Source organism: Globicephala melas, chromosome 20 (assembly GCF_963455315.2).
Source record: "Globicephala melas chromosome 20, mGloMel1.2, whole genome shotgun sequence".
Lineage (NCBI taxonomy): Eukaryota > Metazoa > Chordata > Mammalia > Artiodactyla > Delphinidae > Globicephala > Globicephala melas.
Window position 1 is genome coordinate 38,183,200 of NC_083333.1, and position 18,409 is coordinate 38,201,608.

Genomic DNA, 18,409 nt, shown 5'->3' on the forward strand with positions numbered 1-18,409 from the left:
CCAGCCCCGTTGAACAGGGGAGGGGAGGCTCCTGAGTTAGAAGCAGAACTGGGATGGATCACAGGGCTCGGGACTCCTGGTCCAGCGCTCCCTTCACAGAAGGCCCTCAGGGAATCTGTGCTTTTCGGTATACAGGCCCCAGAAGACGAGTCTTTCCCTCTTGTCTCTACCACCGGAATACCCAGAATAAGTAAAACCATACAGACAGACGCAGGTTGATGGCTGCCTGGGCAGAAATGGGGACGGCGCTTCCTTTTGGGTTGATAATGTTTGGAACTAGACGGAGGTGGCAGCTGTACCCATTGTGAAGGTACTAAACGCCACTGAATTGTTCACTTTAAAATGGTTGATTTTATGTTACGTGAATTTCACCTCAATTGAAAATAAGGGTACCTGGGGAATTCCCTGGCCGTCCAGTGGTCAGGACTCTGCGCTTTCACGGCCAGGGGCGCGGGTTCGATCCCTGGTCGGGGGAACTAAGATCCCGCAAGCCGCTGGGGCACGGCAAAAAAATAAAGAAAGAAAAAAAAAGAAAAAAGGGTACCTGTAGATAAGAGATTACAGGAAGAAGAGTGGGCAAGTGCCAAAGGGGGAAGGGAAGGAGAGCCTGATGTGAGGGAGGAAGGAGGACGTCGTTGCAGAAACAGGGGAGTTGGAGGTGGGGGAAAGGCTTGAGGGGGGCGGTTTCCTAGGCTGCAGGGGAGGGTGGCCTGGAGGATGCAGCTGGTTGAGGAAGCAGAGTTTGATCCCGTGAACTTGGGAGCCCCTGCCCTTTAGAGGAAGGAGGGAGAACCAGGAGGGGGAGCGGGGCAGGCGCTTTTAGCCTGCGAGCCGTTTGCTTCCTCTCAGACTTTAGACTGGATGCTCCCGGGGGTGGGGGCAGGGACCTCATCTTCTTAAATGCTTTTAATTTTCAGAGCAGAGCATCATCAAGGTAGGCAGTTCCTTTAGAAATCCTGGCACCAATGGAATGAAATCGAACACATTAAGCAGCAGGAAGAGCACCCACCACCCTCCCACAGCGGGGAAGTGAGGACGGCACTGAGCTGCGTGTGGGTGCCACCTCCGGGCAGCAGGGGGGCTGCGGAGACCTCCCAGGGCTGAGGGGCCACCTGTCACCCCCTTGCAGGCCCCAGAGCCCCCAGAGGACAGCACCCACCGGGGGTCTGGGATGGGGGGGAAGGGATTGGCTGAGCACCGTGGGCTCCTTTGTCAGACCCAGGAAGGAGAGAGGGGGCAGCTACAGGAAGTAAGGGGGGGGAGAGGTGCTCCCTCCGGAATCTCTCCAGCCACTTCCCTCCCCTCCGGCTCCCACAGCTCCTGCACATGCTCAGTGTGCCCTCGAATTGGGTTGGCTGGGGGAGGGCCTTGACTGGCATCCCCACTTAAAGGGCCAGTGCCATCCTTGCCCGCGCCCAACGGGGCGCAATGGGAACTGGCCACCCTCTTCACTCATACCGAACTACTTCACCTCAGACCCCCTTCCCCACGTCCTGGCAGCTCCTCCCGCCGCCTCAGCTGCTCTGTGCACCCCATCACCTCTCATTCTCTGACCCCACTGCAGGCAGGGACTGTCCACTGGACACAGGGGTGTCCACCTGGGGTGGGGAAGAAAGGAGGATCCCAGACCAGGGTACGAAATCCCTCCTGGGAACTACCTGCCTCTCTGGGCCTCCCTCCCCCGGCCCAGCTGACCGAGATGGTCCTGGAAAGCAAATGGCCATGAGGGAATGAGGCACTGAGCATCTGCTCTGGAAAGGCCTGGGGAGAAAAAGGGAGTGTGTCTAAGCCCGGTTTCCCCAGCAGATAGGGTGGTGAAGGCTGTAAACTGGAGCTTCCTCACTGAGGTGGGGTCCCAGGACCAGGCAGCTCGAGAGGGAAAAGCAAAAAGAACCCACATCTGGCCACCGGGGCTGAGCTGGCCCTCCCCAGTGCCGATCCCCGAGTCACGCCAGCTCTACCCTGGGTTCTGGGTACTGAGGTCAGGGACCCAGGTGGGGGGAAGGAGGTGACACTGACTCTTCACTGATCCCTCTCGGCCCCTCCTGACACTCTCCCATCCCACACCCTTCTCCTCTGGTTTTGTTTTTGTTTTGCTCCTCTGTTTTCTTGCCCCATCCTGGGCCCCACCAGCCTTGGGAAAATGAACCCACCTCAGTGTGACCCTGACCCAGAGCCCTTCAGCCATTGTGTGTGTGTGTGTGTGTGTGTCTGTCTGTCTGTTGGGGTTGCAGCAGCTTTTCTCTTTCCAGGCTCCTCAGCTCCTTGACCAAGAAAGGCCAAGCTCCTCACCTCTCCCCTCCCCCGTGTGCAGCTCCTGCCTGCTCAGGGATACACCTCCAGCACCCTCTCCCTCGACGCTGCACCCACAGCCCTCCCCCACACTCCGGCAGCCCTCTGGAATCTCCTCTCCCCTCCTAGTTACTTTTACACACGCACGCGCGCGCGCGCCTCCGGGTAAACAACCTTGTCCTGGCCCTGGCCCTCCCCTCTCCCTCCAGCTCCACGCTGAGGAATGCAGCAGCTGGGAGGCTGCCTGCACCCTGCCCAGGGGCCTTCAGGTCCCTGGCTAGCACCCCACAGGGGAAGGCCGGCCTAGGGCCAGCTTTCCTGGAATCCAAAAGCCGCTTCCTCTCTGAGCCTTGGGTTTTCCATCTGCAAAGTGGGGACAATCTTTCCTCTAGCCCTTCCTGACAGAGGTGTGTGGGATCAAAGGGGAGGGGGCTAGGACTCCCAGCCAGGGTTGGGTGGGGGGAGACCCCAAAGATGGGAGATTTTGCTCTCTTAAAACCCATCCCTTCCTAGGATCCGTTCTGGCCTTACTTCGCTGTAGAAGACGCTGGAGAGGTCTGGGTGTGACAGGGCAGAAATGAAAGTTGTCCTGGCAACACACAGGATTTTTCAACATTTCCATCCCAGCGGCTCCCAGGCCTGAGCCCTTCTCTCGCCCAGTGTGGCCTGTCAAGATGAGCTCTCCTGGAACCGAGGTTAGGCCGGGCCCGCCAGGCCTCTGCCCCTCCCTGTGCACGGTGGCAGAGCCAATACAGGCTCACTGGTGAGTTGACTAACTTCCCCTCCACCACCGCAGCCTGACACTCCGCAGCACAAGAACAAGAGACAAGGTGTCTGGGGAGAGGTGGGTCTGCGTGTGAGGGGCGTGTGAGCTCGCTTCAGAGCCCAAGACTGCTGGTGGGTTGGTGGCATATCCGGGCTGACTCAGCTCTCTATCAGACAGACAGGTGAGGGGCTCACCTCAGAGGGAATTAACCACACAGGTGATTAGGCTAAAAGCAGCAGGATGGCACCCCGAAAGCCAAGCCTCCGGCTCTGCTAAGGATCGATCCCCTGCCCATCCAGCCTTGGGCTTATTTTCCATCAGGAGAAAAGTCCCCTTGAGCGCTTACTTGTAAGCGCTCTTCTAGGAGGTCAGGGGGCAAACCTAACCTCCTGCCCAACCCCCAGCTGGGTGATGGGAGGCTGTCAAGCACAGAGAGACACAAGGCACCCAGACCTTGTCCAGCCCAGCCGTCTACACTGTGGGGAGGACAGGGAAAATACAGGGAGCCTGGGAACAAACCCTGAAGAAACCCCTGTACTTGGGCCTAGCCCTCTCCCCTCCCGGGGGAGTTCCCAGGTCCTCACAGCGATCTTGCATCTTAAGTCAGGCTCTGGCTGAACCTGGTGACTCCTGACTGAGACCCCTCCCGCCTCTGCCTTCCCCTCTCTAAAACCTTCAGAGCAGTCTGATGGCCCCCAGATACGTGGAGCAGATTTCAGGCACTCTGGAGACGCTGAGAAGCCCCCGATGCAGGGGTCTGCTGTCCTCCCAGGCTGGGGGCAGCCCCAGGCCTCTCTGCGATGGAAGTGCTTTGATTCTCAGAGCAGCCCTAGTGAAATCAATGCTAGCCACTCCCAAGTGATCTCACCAAAATCATTTAATTCCTTTGTGAAAAATAAGATGACATCAAAGAACAAACTGTGGAAATGACAAGATGGAAGCCGGAACCTAAATTAGCTGTTCTCAGGGGGCGCAGAGGTGCTGAGACCTGCCTCCTTGAGACTCGGCTGGCCTGAGTGTGTACAAAACGGGACCTTCTCCTTGGGTCAGCCTGGATGGGGGGGCACCCCTAGGTGCCCCGCTCCCCACCACGGCGGCCACCTTCTCGGTTCCACATCTCATTCTCCTGCCGAAGCCGCTGGTTCTCCGTCCGGAGCCTCTCTACCTCGGCGGCCAGCTCCTCCACCTGGCGACAGGGCTGCTGGCTGGTGCAGCCCCGCAGCTGCTGCAGCCTCCTCGTCTCCTCCTCGGCCTGCGACAGCCGCCGCTCCAGATCCAGGTAGTCGCGCACCAGCTCCTGCTTGCTACGGCCCTGCAGGCTCTCAGTGTGGTAGCGCTCATAGGCCTCGGAGAAATCCCTCTGCTGGAACTCCCCATGGGCTCGGCCCCTCGAGTCGCTGTCCCCGGCCTCACTCTCCCCACTGGAGCCTGGGTGGGAGGCCCCTTGGGGCACATCCAGGTTGGGCTCCTCGGGGTCTCTGTCGTTCATCAGGAACTGGGTGGTATTGTAGGGCGCCACGGGCTGGCCTTTGGCGAACATCTCCTCTCGGACCCGGGAGGCCCGCTGGCTCTGCCTCTCATCCCGCTGTTGCTTCTCGGCCCAGCTCAGCTCCAGGTAGGGCCGCCAGTGCCGCTTGCGCTTTGAAGGCCGCCGGCGGTGCTTCTTCCGTGCCAGTACGGCCTCCACTGAGCAGCGCCCTGGGCTCTGGGCCCGGGGACCCCTACCGTTCCAGCCTAGGCCACTGCCGGGAGGATCTTCCTCCTCTGAGTGGCTCTCCATCCGGGGTGTCAGGGGCAGGGAACCTCCAGGGTCATGAGGCTCGGGGGATGTTTTGGGGCTCCCAGGAACACGAGAGGTCTAAAGAGAGAGGAAAATGGAGGACAGATCACAGATGGCCCGTCCCATGGTACAATCTTCTGTTCATCCAGCCTGAAGCCGACCTGCCTACACCCAGCTCACTTGGTCCCTCTCTAGCCTCGCACCTTCTACAACCATTTGTCTGTCTCTGGGCTTACCTGTCTGCTGTCTGTCCCCCAACCCTCCCCAAGCAAACTCATGGTGAGAGCCAGAATCTTGCCTGTGTATTTCACTCTGTAATTTCAATGCCTGAAACAGCACCTGGCACAGAGCAGACATTCAATAAATACTCTTTGAAATGGGATGGGAAGCGGCTCCTGATATATTATTGGTTGATCAGAAGCCCAAACGGCGCTTGCTCTTCCCTCTTTCTAGAAAGCTTATCTTTCAGACAGAGCTGGTTTCCTTGCAAGTGGCCTGTACAGTCCCCCAGAGCCCCCCATTCAGAAAAGCCCCACGCCTTGCTTAATGCTCTGCTGTCATTGTCTTGAACTTCTTAGTAATTTTTGAATCAAGAGCCCTTTGCACTGACCCCACAAATCATGTTGCCAATCCTGCTTCCAGCTACTTGCATAACTGATTCTTTTTCATCCTTTAGGGTTAAGTTCCAATGTCAGCTCTTCAGAGAGGCCCTCCCTGACCACCCTATCTAAGTAGCCCCCATTCCCCTTCCCGGTGACTCCCTGTCATGTGACAGTTAATGTCCCACTTAGCATTTAGCACATTACCATTTACCACTTGTCTTTCTCCTAGAAGAATGTGTCGTGTCTGTTCAGCTCACCACTGTGTCGCTAAGCATGGCCCAAGGTGAGTGTTCAATAAATATATGTTAAATGACATAAGCCCAGAAGTGGGGGGCGGGGATCCAAAAGATATTGGAACATGACACTCTCGCTTCTGTCATTCTAGGGTGAATGGAGTGTATTTATTCCAGGCAAGTTGGTATCACTCTTCTACATGAGGGGCAGGAAAGCACTAGGGAGAGGAAGGACCAATCTCCAGTCTGTAGCCCAGAGAATTCTACACCTTATCTAAGAGGCGGAAAGGATTCTGTCAAGCGTGCGTGTGTTCAGGGCATCTGTTTATCTCTGCCGTGGTGAGGGTGGAAGTACTGAGTCTGGGGGAGGAGAATGAATTGCTGGAAGTTTGTGGTTTGGTGAATTCTAATAATAACCACCACCACTGGCACAGTGTTTTATAATGTTCAACACGGTTCAGAGACATCTGAGCATGGGTCTACACGAGTGTAGGGAGTGTACTGGGGGGTGCATGCAGCCCTGTTTAAGAGTCTACACGCGTGTAGGGGGTGTACTGGGGGGTGCACGCAGCCCTGTTTAAGAGCTGGAGGTGTGTTAACGTGCGTTTTGGAGACCCCAAAGTTCTCTTCATAATTTGGGATGGGGTACGTTGGAGTGTGTGTACGTGTGTGTTGTTTGTTGTGTTGTATTGTTACTTTACCTGCGGGGAGAATGTCATAAAGTAACAATACAATCAAGAGTGACAGGCCTTGTCACCACCAGTGTCTTGGGCAAACTGAGAAGACCTTCTGCCCCACCCAGGAAGAGGCAAGGCCACTGGAAGTCCGAGGCAAGGGGGCTTGCTTCGGTGCGCACAGTCATTCACCCGTTCCCAGCCCCCCACCCAAGCCAGCCCTGCCCCTCAGCCCCACATGCTGTCTCCCTCCTGAAGGCTTGTCCCCTTTCCACCATCACCACTATTGCAGATAAGCTGTGTGATCCCGGGTGAGTCATCTGCCCTCTCTGAACCTTCAGGCCCTGACATGCCATGAACTCCAAATTAAATAAATCTGGAAAATTTACTGGAAGTAGCTAGGTAGGGTGGATCAGAGGACTAGAGTTCCCTTCTTACCTACAGGGAGCTGTGGACTAGGGGAGAAGAATGGGCAAGGTGGGGGCCGGTGAGAGAGAGCATAGGGTGGGAGGGTTTGGGCTCCTGTTGCCAGATCAGAAGGTGACGTTCTCTGAGGGCATGCATTAGATGTTCTCTGATACAATCTGTCTCTCCCCTCTCTCCTGGGTGATTTCCTACCCCCTAACCTCCATCCTAAATTATGAACCGATGGCTCAAACTCTTCTCCCTGCTTCAGACTTGGTTCACAGCCTAGACAAAATGCAAGGCAGTGTTTAAGACGCTAAGTTTAAACCCTGGGTCTTCTGCTTGCTGGCTGCATGATTCTAGAAAAGGCATGTCAGCTCTCAGAACATCAGCTTCTTTGAAATGGAAATAGTAATTTCTACCCTGAATGGCTACTAGGATTTCATGAGATAGCGCAGAATTAAATCTGCCATATTGCTCAGCACGTAGTGGGGACTCATTTAAAAATACTGGTTTTCCAAATCCACTAACACATCTGAGACAAGAAGCCGGGATCCCAGTTGGCAGGGCCCATGCGCAGGGCACTCAGGTGGTTGGGAGAATGGGGCTTACCTTGGCCTCCTCCAGGGCTGCTGGTGACTCTGTGTTAACAGTTGGTCTGGTTTGGAGTAGCCACCTTCTTCTGTTCCAAATCTTTCAGCAGATGCCTTTTAACTAGTGACACCTGCTTTAAATAATAGAAATCTAAGTCCCGAGGGAGAATTTTCAGGAAGACTCTGGCTACCCAGCAAATTTTTACCAAGTCAGCGGCAGCCATTTTGTAGCACCAGACCTGCACACCCTCATTTTCAAATGAAGGGCCGCCTCCAGCCTGGTTTTCACACCTAACGCCAGCAAGGGGTCAAATGGAGATTAAGGGGCCATCTCCCCAGTCCTGTTCCTCAGGCCCCAGGCCAGGGCTTACATCCTATACTCTTCTCCTGAAACTCACTGAGGCAGGCTGGCAGTTAGGAAGCTAGGCCTAAGCTTTGTTCCCCCAGCAACCAAAGAGGGGAAAAGACTGCCTGGGGAGGCGAAGACACAGCAATGACCTGGACAGGCTGGGAGTGGAGTGGGTCGGTGGCTCCGACAAGCCCGAGGAGGAGTCCTTTCCCCACTGCCTCCAGCGGCCCCAACCTTGACTGCAGGCCCCCACCTCCTCCCCAGGCTGGGCTCCAGAAGTCATCACCTCAAAACACACGACTGGGCCCAGCCTGGGGCTGAGGCCTTTTCACCTACAGGGCCTGGCCTGCCTCCCTCCTTCTTCTCAGGATGGGAAACGGAGGAAAGGGTAAGAAGTCTTCGCACTACAGGCAGCTGGGAGGGAAACCCAACAGGGATAAGGAAGGATTCCTTGGAAGAGGGGAAATGATCCGGGAAGGAGATTTTGCAAAGGCGGAACTGACCTATTTGCTGTCAGGGGCTATGCACAGGACTACATCTGTGTGTCTTTCTGTGCGACCGCCTGTCTGCAATTCCCAACGGCTCAGCCCTACCTCTTGCTGCAGTTGCTGCAGCTCTGGTCAAGCCGCTCAGGCACTGAGGTTGGGGGAAGGCCCCCCACCCCGTCCTGGCAGCGCGGTGCCTGCTGGGGATTGTAGTTCTTCTAGCTAGGGAAGGCGGATCAAGATCCTGTAATTTCAACAGACACACAGAAAACTCTAAAACCCATCTACCCTTGCGCGAATGGCGTCCCGCGCTCACCGATGCCCCTTTGATTGGTCCACTCGCCTGCCAATATTCCCTTTTTCGTCAACGATTAGCTGTGCGGAAGCACAATCCAACCGCCTCTCCGAGCTCAATTAAAGAGTTCATTGATGGCGTTAATCTTTACTGGGCAGAAAACAGATCCGGCTGAGAGGGGAGGGGCTTGGACGCGGAGGGATCCTCGGCCCTAGAGGAAGGCGACGAGAAGGATCGGTGGCCGCCGCCGCCATTTTGGGCTGGGAGGAGGCAGCGGAGGGACTCGCTGCGCAGTGAGAGCACCCCATGGGGGGTGGTCCGGGCGCGGGGAGAGGCCGGGCCGAGTGGGCTGCCTGAAGTGGCGGCGCCGGGAGACGGCGGGGGGTGGGACCGGGGACCGCGGGGGGGTGAAGGTTGGAGTTTCTCTGGCCGGGCCCGGTCCTCAAACCATCCCGGCAGCCCCGCAGCCTCGCCTCTCACAGAGGGCGGGGTTCTTGGGTAATTACCGCGTATTTCCCGAGACCCCAGCTGAGTAGAGACCGGGTGAAATGACTCTCCTTTGCTCTTTCCACGGGGACGCAGATCCCGATGCCGAGCTCCGCTAAGTTCTTTCCCCACCCCCATGGGGCCTGGGTATAGCGGCGAGGCCCGGCGTAGCGGGAACCCCCACTTCGATGGGCGCCGCGGGGGCGGGTGGAGGTCGCAGCTCCGACTGCGCGTTCCTCTGGCGTGGCAGTCAGCTGGAGACTCCGAGGGCAGAGAGCCAGGTGCACCCACCATCTCCCCCCGTACACCAAGGCCATCCCGCGGCCAGGGCTGTGATCAGGAACAGCCTTCTTCCTACTGTAGCAACCACTAATTCTCCCCAGGGACCAGCTAGATCGGGGCACGTGGAAATCTCTGAGCGCTCTTGCCCTCGAGATCTCTCCTGTCCAGCCCCGATTATCTGAACGACCTGACCTCGCACGTCGCCAGCCGCTTTGGGAAACTCCAAAAGTGTGCTGTTCCACGTCTCTTGAAAGTTTACACCAAAGGGGTTTGCGCTTTTGCCCTTTGCAGAGTTGGGACACAAAACAACTTGGAGTCGCCACGGTTCTGGGAATAAACATGGAGTGGCCCATTTCGGATGCTTCAGGAACATCTGTTTGCATTTTGAAATCTGAGCCATAACTTTTACCAAAACTTTTGGAGATGGCCGCCCTCCTAAAGGAAAAAACGAACTAAGTCCAACGTAGTCTTTATAAGGCTACAAATTCTTTCCAGTTTAAAGAACTTTTCTCCCACAGACGAAACAAAATGGGGGAGTATTTTGCCACTGGTGCATTGTTACTAGGGAATCTCTATTTTGAAATAACAAGTAATTGAAAGTCACTTCTGTGGATCCCAGATGGCCACCAAAATAGAAATTGCAATTTTGAGCTACTTCATATATGTGGCGTTTGGGGGAGCAGGGGAAACCTACTTTGAGAAAATAAACACTCAACCGTATAGCTGTAGCAGCTTCTTAAGGATTGAAGTTTGATGTGAAATTCTTTTCTTGAATTGCAGATGAAACCATTTTGTTTCTTACTGCTTGAAATCTAAATTCAGAGAGATTCATAGGTCAGGGGTAGCTTAATGTTGTTGCTAAAAGGTCAGTTGAAATTATGCCTAGGTAGACTCGGAATTAGGAGAGTGACTGGGCGGTGAGCTTTATCTTAGAGGGTACCTTGTGATGCGTCTCATTGCTGATTACAGATGGTCAAATCGTTCCGAAGCATTTGGCCTTAATAGCAAAGTTTCTTCAGAACTGAAGCCCTGTTCCTCCTATTAATAAAGTGATTTTTTTTTTTTAAGTTGTAAGAGTGACAGTTCCATAGCTTTAACTGTTTTCTCCCTTTGCCCCCCATATGTTCTCAGAGAAAGTCTTAGAACTGGATTGCAAAAATACGATCACCTTTGACTCAGGTTAATCTAAAATTTGAACCACTTATCCTAAATAAAGCTTCAGGACACTTGATTCATGCTGTGGGTTGACTTGGCTTATGTCATGTTCACTTCACACTGTTGTTCAGATCAAGAGAATATGCCAGTTAGGAAAAGCTGACACTAACTTGGTAGGAGTTAAATAGTTACAGCTGAAAGGGGCTTTAAAGACTATCTTTGTGGTTCCTCTGTCAAGAATTTAATGGCGGAGGATCTCAGACTGTGATTTATCCTCCATTGTGAAGTAATCTATAGTTAAACCTTTGGAAGCTACTAAGTGGAGAATACTGTACCAGGTGCAGAAATTTGGTACTTGTTTTTAAAGATGAAAGTTTATCATATTTAAGGTTGACCCATAAGCTTTTCCTTTCCTTGATAAGAGAAGTTGGGAGTAAAATCAGTTCATTTAATGGTCCCTTGGTTATCTACTGAGCAAAACACAGCACTGGAAGTTAGGAACTCCCAGGTTCTATTTCTGTGTGTGCTACCACAGATTTGGTTGGCTTGGCTAGAGGCCAAATCCTGAAGATGAGGCCAAACTGGCCGTTTTGTTGCTGAGTCTATTGTTGTCTAACTTTCGACTAGACCTTCAACTTCCTCCTCAGCTCTCCTCTTTCAGATGAGTTGCTCTGTGGTTTATGACAAACCCTATATGCCTCAGTTTCCTAATTTGAAAATGGTATCAATGCAGCCTCCCTCATAAATACCTTGAGTAACTACTCTTCAGTGGCCATGTAAACATTTACTTGCTCTAACTTCGTTACTTGGAAACTTTAGGACTTCTGCTTCAAAGGTTATTTAGGGCATTTGGGAGGCCTACCTTACCAAAGTGTGGCCTTGGTTGCCATGGGCCATCCAAATAGGTTGAACGAGGGTCAGTCTCAGGGTACCAAGCAGTTGTTACCGCAAGTCCTGGATGTTTTACGTCTGCCTGATGGCCACCTCCTGGGAGTAGTGGCTATGCGTGAGCAGCATTCATTGACAGAGGTAGGAGTAGTTCTTTGCAGCAGTCCTCCTCTTCAGGATGAAGATACTTGCTTCTGAACTATTTGATTTCCAGTTAGTTTTTTACTTTGTTTAGCCCTCACCATCCTCTTTGTCTTTTCTCTTTTTAAATTCAAATGTTTGCTCTTTTAAATGCACTTTTAGTAAGACCCAGAGAGGAGGGTAGAACTAACCTCCTAGACATTCCCCTCCATCCTCTTGTTGGTCTTCTGCCTTTGACTGAAAGTTGTCCTGGAGTTATCCAGGTATGCAGAATTGCGTGCTTAAAGCCAACTTCAGAACTTCAAATCTTCTCTGACGCTCTGGAGTTTAGGACAAATTCTACTCGGTAGTTTACGAGAGCAGTGATGCTGTCATTTTCTCAAATTCTTGTGCATGGAACACTCTACAATTCCTACATTTTCCTTCAGGAATATCCTTTTTGATCACCGTAGATCCAGGGCTTTTTAACATTTCACACACAGTCAGTGGATGTATCAAATAGAATATGCCTTCAGATGAGGGTTTACAATACGCTTCTGAATTTTTGCTCTTTTTGGAAAATTCTAAGTCAGATGTAACTGCTCTTGGTGCTGTATTGAGGGAAAGAATCACACTAGCTGTTTCAGGAGGCTTACCAACAGTTCCTGGTACCAGCTCAACCATTTGAAAGAATTTTGTTGGTGTGCAGAAGTTTGTTAGTAAACTACTAGGATTATTCCTGCTGTTACCCATGTTACATCATTTGTCATAATTGGACTGCCTCTAAGTAAAGCCCAAGAAAAACTTCATTCAGGAGGATTTGTGAGAGCTGTGTTATTGATCTGTCTGAAACCAGCCTTTGTTTTTTCAACAAGAAATGAAATGAGGTTGTATGCTTTCCAGCATTCAAGGACAAGTGGCAGAAATTGGCCAAATCGTGAATCTTTGCCACCTAGACCATATATTTTGTCTTACTTACAGAGTATGACTATTACCCTTTGGTAAGCAGATCCCACTCTTCAGGGCTTGAATTTGACATTTTCTTTTAAAAATTAGTTTTTATTTCTAGCAACAACCATTTACACTTTACACGAGAAAGGATAGTGGAATTTTATTCCAATAATCTTGCTTGAGAAATGTGAAAAATCATTTAAAAGAACTCACAAACTCAGGTGTACTTAGGTACAAGTACAGTGCTATTTAACTCTAGCCAGCTTTTCTGTCACACTGTTGTGAATACTTGTTTCCTTTCTGGTGGTGTAAGTGGACAGGGGGACACCTGTAGTACATTACCTAATATTTGACTAAACATTGGTTTTCTGAAGGTAGACTATTTAGTTGTGGATTTTGTTTATTTCTGTAGATTCCCTCTTTGATTTCTCTCACTTTTGAAGTCACTGGGTTAAAGTATATTTATTTATATTTCCCCAAGCAAAGGATTTTTATTTTACTCTGAACAAAGTGAAAATTAAAATACTGATCAAATGGGCAACTGCTCTGGTCTTAAAAAGAACCAATAATGATACCAATGGTACCTTACTTTTGGATAGCCTATTTTCATGCTGTCTCCTTTAATCCTTAACAGCAGTTATGTGAAGTAGGCACGGCCCCATTTTGCTGATGAAGAATTAGGCTTAGAGAGTTTAATAAGAGATGCGTCCAGGGTTGTACCGCTAGTATTTGTCAAAGGTATAACTAGGAACCTGGTTTTTGACTCCTAGTCTGGTCTAATTTTATAATGTTTCCTCTCTTTAGATACCTAGTCCATTTTTCAGAACTAAACCAATCTGGAGCTCCTTGGCTTGTTCCCCTGCAAACTGAAATCTAAAGGGCTCTGTCTCTTGAGGGTCACTTTAGGTTATAGGCTGGCCCAAGAAAAGTTTTCCTTACTCAGAGGAGGATTAAGCAGTCCAGCCAGCTGTCTCCAAAATTTGGGAAGTGCTTTGCCCTGGCTGGATATCCAGGCCCCAGTATAAGAAAGAGAACTGAAATTGCTAATGTGTAAGCATGATCTTTGGAGCAGCTCATTTACAATGTTTAGCAGAAAAGCCTTTAGTGAAAGGCTAGAGTGGACTTGAGGATCAGTTGTCATGATCCTGTTAGTATAGGTAGTTCAGAGTCTTTTCTCTCTGCCCTTAGAGCAATATGTTAGGTGTTTCAATGTAGAAAGTGGTGATAGAAAACTGAAATTTTGCACAAATCTCATCATTCTAAGAGCATAAATGCAATAAATGCAGTAAAATGTCGGTGCCTTTGAAAGCAAACTTCAGACAAAGTTGCATATCTCAAGGTAAATCAAAGTAATTTATGACAGTTACTTAAAGCTAAATATTTATATATATTTTTAAGACTGGATTGAATGTCTCCTAAAACTTACACTTTTTTCCTGATGATAAATGCACTAAGAGTCTTTCTAAGACTAATAGTCGGGGAAACAAGATGGTTATATTTAAATTCATCTTGTTAAGTAAGAAGAGTTTCTGAAATCAGAGGTCATCACTGCTGCATCCTATATAGTTCAGTCAAAATGAGGCTTCTGCTGTGCACTGTAAAGGCAGAGGGCAGTGTTGCTGCTTCTGGGACTGCTGCATGACGTCATGGCAGAAGGAAAATTAAAAACACAAAAACTATTTCAAAATAGACTTTTAATGTAATTTTTAGGCCAAAGGAAAAGCTGATCATACATCGTCTCCAGTGGACCATCTGCCAGAATAGGGCCAGCTCAGTCCAGCTTTGAAGGCCCTGAGTCAGGCTTAACTGCCATAATTTCCCTTGATTCATGGATTTGTGTTGCTTCTCATGCATCATAAGGTGCATTTCACTCTTGACATACCCACCACCTCCACTACTTCATTTAGCTGCAAAAGCAAGCTTCCCAATGGGAGGTTTTTTCCCAAGGGTTCTTAACCTTCAGGGAGTTTGATAACTTCATGTTCTCTCGAACCCTCGCCCCAGAAAAATGTACACATAATACAAGTCTACATAAAATTGCATGGGGTTCATGGAGCCCAAGGCCCCCTATGGTTTCTAAGGCCCCATGTGAAGGAACCCCTGTGCTAGTGATTTGAACAGTGCAGTTGCTCTAGGGAAACACTGACACAGGGCAGGTAAAGATGGGCTGGGTTAATCATGGTGACAGGAGGGAACAATCTTACAATTTCTTACTATTTTGATTTGGGGGCAGAAATTAATTCTCAGGGCCTCCCTGCATTTTCAAGAGCAGAACTACTCAAGGACTAAGCAGCTATCAGTAGTTTAGGAGATTGAGGAGAATAGCGGCTGTATAGGGAAGGTGCATGGTTCCCACTTGGCCCCTAAGGACTTAATTTAGCTCCTTAACCAGAAGCTTTACATTTGGTTTGCAGTGAGGGGGCATTTCTAATTTTAGTTTGACTCTCATGGAAAGGTGGACAGCTTCTATTCCTTTTTTTTTTTTTTTTTGGTATAGGGAGCACCTAAGTATTGGACAATTAGGGTTAAGTCCTTGGAATGCCCCAAATGGCCATTTCCTCTATAAATATAATATTCTCTACCTCTGAATATTTTAACATAAAGAGCTGCCTCACAAGTCTATCCAACCATTGCTTGCACTAAGAAAGCAAGAGGTTTACGAAGAGCCTTTTCCAGGCATCCAAGAACAACTTCCAGCCTTATTGGGAGGAGAGGGGAATGACTAAAACCACACTTGTAGGAATGAAATGAGGCTGTCAGTTGTCGAACCTGACAAGCTGCCAAATTAGGCTCACGTTTTTGTTAATAGACTTTTGAACGGCTATTGAGAAGCAGAATTAAAATTTTAAGCTGCTGATTGTAGTTACTTTCTACTCCCCAAACACCCAACACTGGTTTATTTCTCCAGCATCAAGAAAGAAAACCAAGGCACTAGAAAACAAGCACACTTAAGTACTGAAGATAATTAAATCTTTATATTTTGCCGGAACTGTATATTGTAGCACACTAAAACCCATTCAAGGGAAAACTGGGCAAATTGAAAATTCTCCCATTAAAGATTGTTTTTTGAAAATGGACAAATTAGATGATTCCTTTACCCCCCCAAAAACGCAATCACATAAGTCAGTACTATTCTGAATTAGCTCTAGAAATCACACTGAAGCTACATTACATGTACAAATATTAAATTTATTATAACTAGAATGAATTGAATGGTTCTCAGATTTGGCCACCTTATAGCTCCATTTAAGGAGGGGATTTTTAACAGAAAAATGCTTTATAACTTGGTCAAATTACACATTAAAAAAGAAAAAAACTCCTAAAAAGGAAAACAAGAAAAGCAACCCTTCAGTTTCACATAATTAAAGAACAGGAGAAAGCACACAAGCTACATCATAGCTAAATTTACCAAACCAACCAAAGCCAGGGGGGATTTCTTTTCTGATTATGTGTCATAAAAAGGTCCACTGTCTTATATACACATGTATATAATGTTACATTCCGTCACTGTAAAAAGTCCCCTTTGCCCCCCTCCCCCCCCAAAAGTTTCAGTCTAGTCTCCAAACTTGGCCAGCGGTGCTCGCTCCTGCTGCCGGTGCAGTTCGTTCTCCGTCAGCAGCTGGAGGTTCTCGGCGCGCAGCCGGTCTAGCTCCAGCTCCAGCTCCCGGACCCGCGCGTCGTCGCCGCCCAGCCGCTTGCTTTCCAGCCGCAGCCGGTTATTCTCGTCCTCCATACGCGAGAGGCACTTCTCCAGCTCCAGGTACTCTTTGATGAGCTCCTGCTTGCTCATGTTCTGCAGGCTCTCCGCGTGGTACCGCTCGTAGGTCTCCGAAAAGTCCCGCTGCAGAAACTCGCTGCCGTCTCCTCCCATCCCGTCGCTGCCCCCATCCTCCTCGCCCGCTTCTTCCATAAAGTCCTCATCGCTGGTGTCGTCAGATTTGGCAGCGGCCCGTTTGGGATAGAGGCCGGTTTTAAGATCCGGCTCCTCCTGGTCGTGATCATCCATGAGGAACTGCGTGGTGTTATAGGGAGCCACTGGCTGGCCCTTGGCGAACATCTCGGCTCGAATCCTCGAAGCTCGCAGGCTCTGTTTCTCATCGAACTTTTTCTTCTCCTCCCAGGTCAGCGTGTAGTACGGTTTCCAATGACGCTTCTTCTTCGAGGGGCGTCTCCTATGTTTTTTCTTGCCCAGCTGTCTCTGCTGCTGTCCCCACGCCTCCTCGCCCCCTGCGGTAGAAGCTCCCAACTTGTTGGCCTTCGGCCTCTGTTCCCCTCCCGCCGCCGGCTGGGGGGAACCGCCAGCGGACAAGTCGTCCCCATTCTGGCCCTTCTCACCCGCTTCCGGACAGCTGGATTCTGGGCAGACCTGGGTCTGCACGGGAGGCGGCTGGAGCTCCAGGCTCCCTTCCCCGCCCAGCCCCGGAGAGCCACCCGACTGGGGGGACGCTCTCGATTGCCACCTACTGTCCTCCTCGGGCACCCGCTCCTCCGCGCCTGGGGGGCGATCAGAGTTCGGCTCTTCATGGACAGCAGCAGCACCTGTACAGTTGCTAGTTTGAGGCTGGTGCTGATACTCTGACAAGAGTGGCTCGGCCATTGCTAATAGAATCCTCTTCTCGGAGTTTGAAGAATTTTGGCTGTAAGTCCTTAAGGAAAAAAGGGTTTTCTTTTCTTTCAAAAATGTCCAGCACAGTCCTCTTCGGTCTGTAATTCCTGCAGTGATGCCTTCAGCCAGTCCTTCTGTCAGCAAACTCCAGTTGCAATTTGGGGGCGCTCAAGTCAGTAAAGGGTTAAGGGCCCACAGCGCGGCCGGCTAGCGGGTCCAAGGGGGTGCAGCAGCAGGAACAGTAGGTGTTGTGCAGGGGGGGGTGGGCCTCAAGCCTCCCCGCAGAGCGCCCCCGCGATCAAGGAGTTGGTGGGCAAGGAGATTAGGTTAAATCCAACGGGCTAAACCCAGCCCCGAAGGGGTTAAAACTACCCGATGACGCTGACTCCGAGGGGCCGGATCCACAAAGGGTTAAATCCCCTGCCGCAGAGCCCACAAGGGGTTAAAGTCCCAGAGCCTCCTCCTCCTCCCACTTCCACGGGTGTCGCTCCAACCCGTGCTCCCACTTCCCTAGGCCCGGCCGGAGCCTCAGCCGAGGACAGACAAACTCATCTCCCCTTTGGCTCGATGCTCTGCTCAGCTCAGTTCTCCTCCGCCTCCTCCTCTTTTTCCTCCCTCCCTCCTCCCCCCTCCGACAGCTCCTCTTCCGCCTCCTCCCCCAACTTCCCCTCCCAACCTGCCTCTCCACCTGCCAACTTCCAACTGCTGCCTCCCAGCCCTCTGCGCCCCTTTTATATAGAAGACGGTCCGCCCCGCCCATGCGCATGCGTAACGGGGTCCCCATCGCAGGAAGCTGGGAGTCGTAGTTCCCATCTTTCAGGCCCGCCGTCCTCTCGCGCCGTGCGACGTAGCCAATCCCAGGGCGCGTCGGGGGCGTCTTCCAGGCCACCTCCTTCCATCGTTTATCCCTCGCTAGAGAAACGTGAGCGCCCATTGGTCAAGAGGCACATGTCTCGCCGAGGAAGGAAGGCCGATCGCAGAGAAGATGGGGCGGGTTCTGGACCATACCATTCTGCTTCAGGAATACGAGAAGATTCGATGGCCTATGAGGACCCGCACAGAATATTTTTATGAAAAGGTGCGTCCTAAAGGCTACTATTGTATTCTGTCCTCAGCGGAAAGGTTCTGAAGGTCATAAACACTTGTTAGCTAAAGCAAGAATGGTTTACTCCTAAAAAGTAGTCCCTAAAGTGTAAACGAGGATTTAATTCTGTAAAGAGAGATATTGGCCCATGGCTAATAATTCTCGATTCTTAAAATTATACGAATGTCTTTAAGGTGTGTGGTTAGTGACTGGGATTGACGTTTGCGGAAGGATATTGTGAACACATTTTTGTTTAAAAAAGCGCATGAAGAAGTAAACAAATGAAGAATAAAAAGTGCCGCCTTAAAGGGACAGTGTGACTGCGTTAGGGCAGCAACCTCGGACTAGGCCTCGGAAAATGAG

The 18,409-nt window shown here is 50.8% G+C and overlaps 2 protein-coding genes and 1 long non-coding RNA gene across 3 annotated transcripts; 1 reads left to right on the forward strand and 2 right to left on the reverse strand.

Moving 5' to 3' along the window:
* Nucleotides 1–253: 253 nt before the first annotated feature.
* Nucleotides 254–2,427, forward strand: LOC138842479 (uncharacterized). Its single transcript, XR_011377086.1, has 3 exons — nucleotides 254–310; nucleotides 918–934; nucleotides 2,253–2,427. It is a non-coding gene; the product is annotated as an uncharacterized lncRNA (long non-coding RNA).
* Nucleotides 2,428–3,923: 1,496 nt separating this feature from the next.
* On the reverse strand, nucleotides 3,924–9,277 carry HEXIM2 (HEXIM P-TEFb complex subunit 2). Its single transcript, XM_030848989.3, is given in 4 exon segments — nucleotides 3,924–4,916; nucleotides 7,365–7,400; nucleotides 7,402–7,636; nucleotides 9,093–9,277. Coding segments are annotated over 4 exon segments (1,245 nt in total). The 3' UTR covers nucleotides 3,924–4,127.
* Nucleotides 9,278–15,309: 6,032 nt separating this feature from the next.
* Nucleotides 15,310–17,601, reverse strand: HEXIM1 (HEXIM P-TEFb complex subunit 1). Its single transcript, XM_030848918.3, has one exon. The coding sequence runs from the start codon at nucleotides 16,951–16,953 to the stop codon at nucleotides 15,910–15,912; it is 1,044 nt and encodes a 347-aa protein (XP_030704778.1). The 5' UTR covers nucleotides 16,954–17,601; the 3' UTR covers nucleotides 15,310–15,909.
* Between the last annotated feature and the right edge of the window lie 808 nt (nucleotides 17,602–18,409).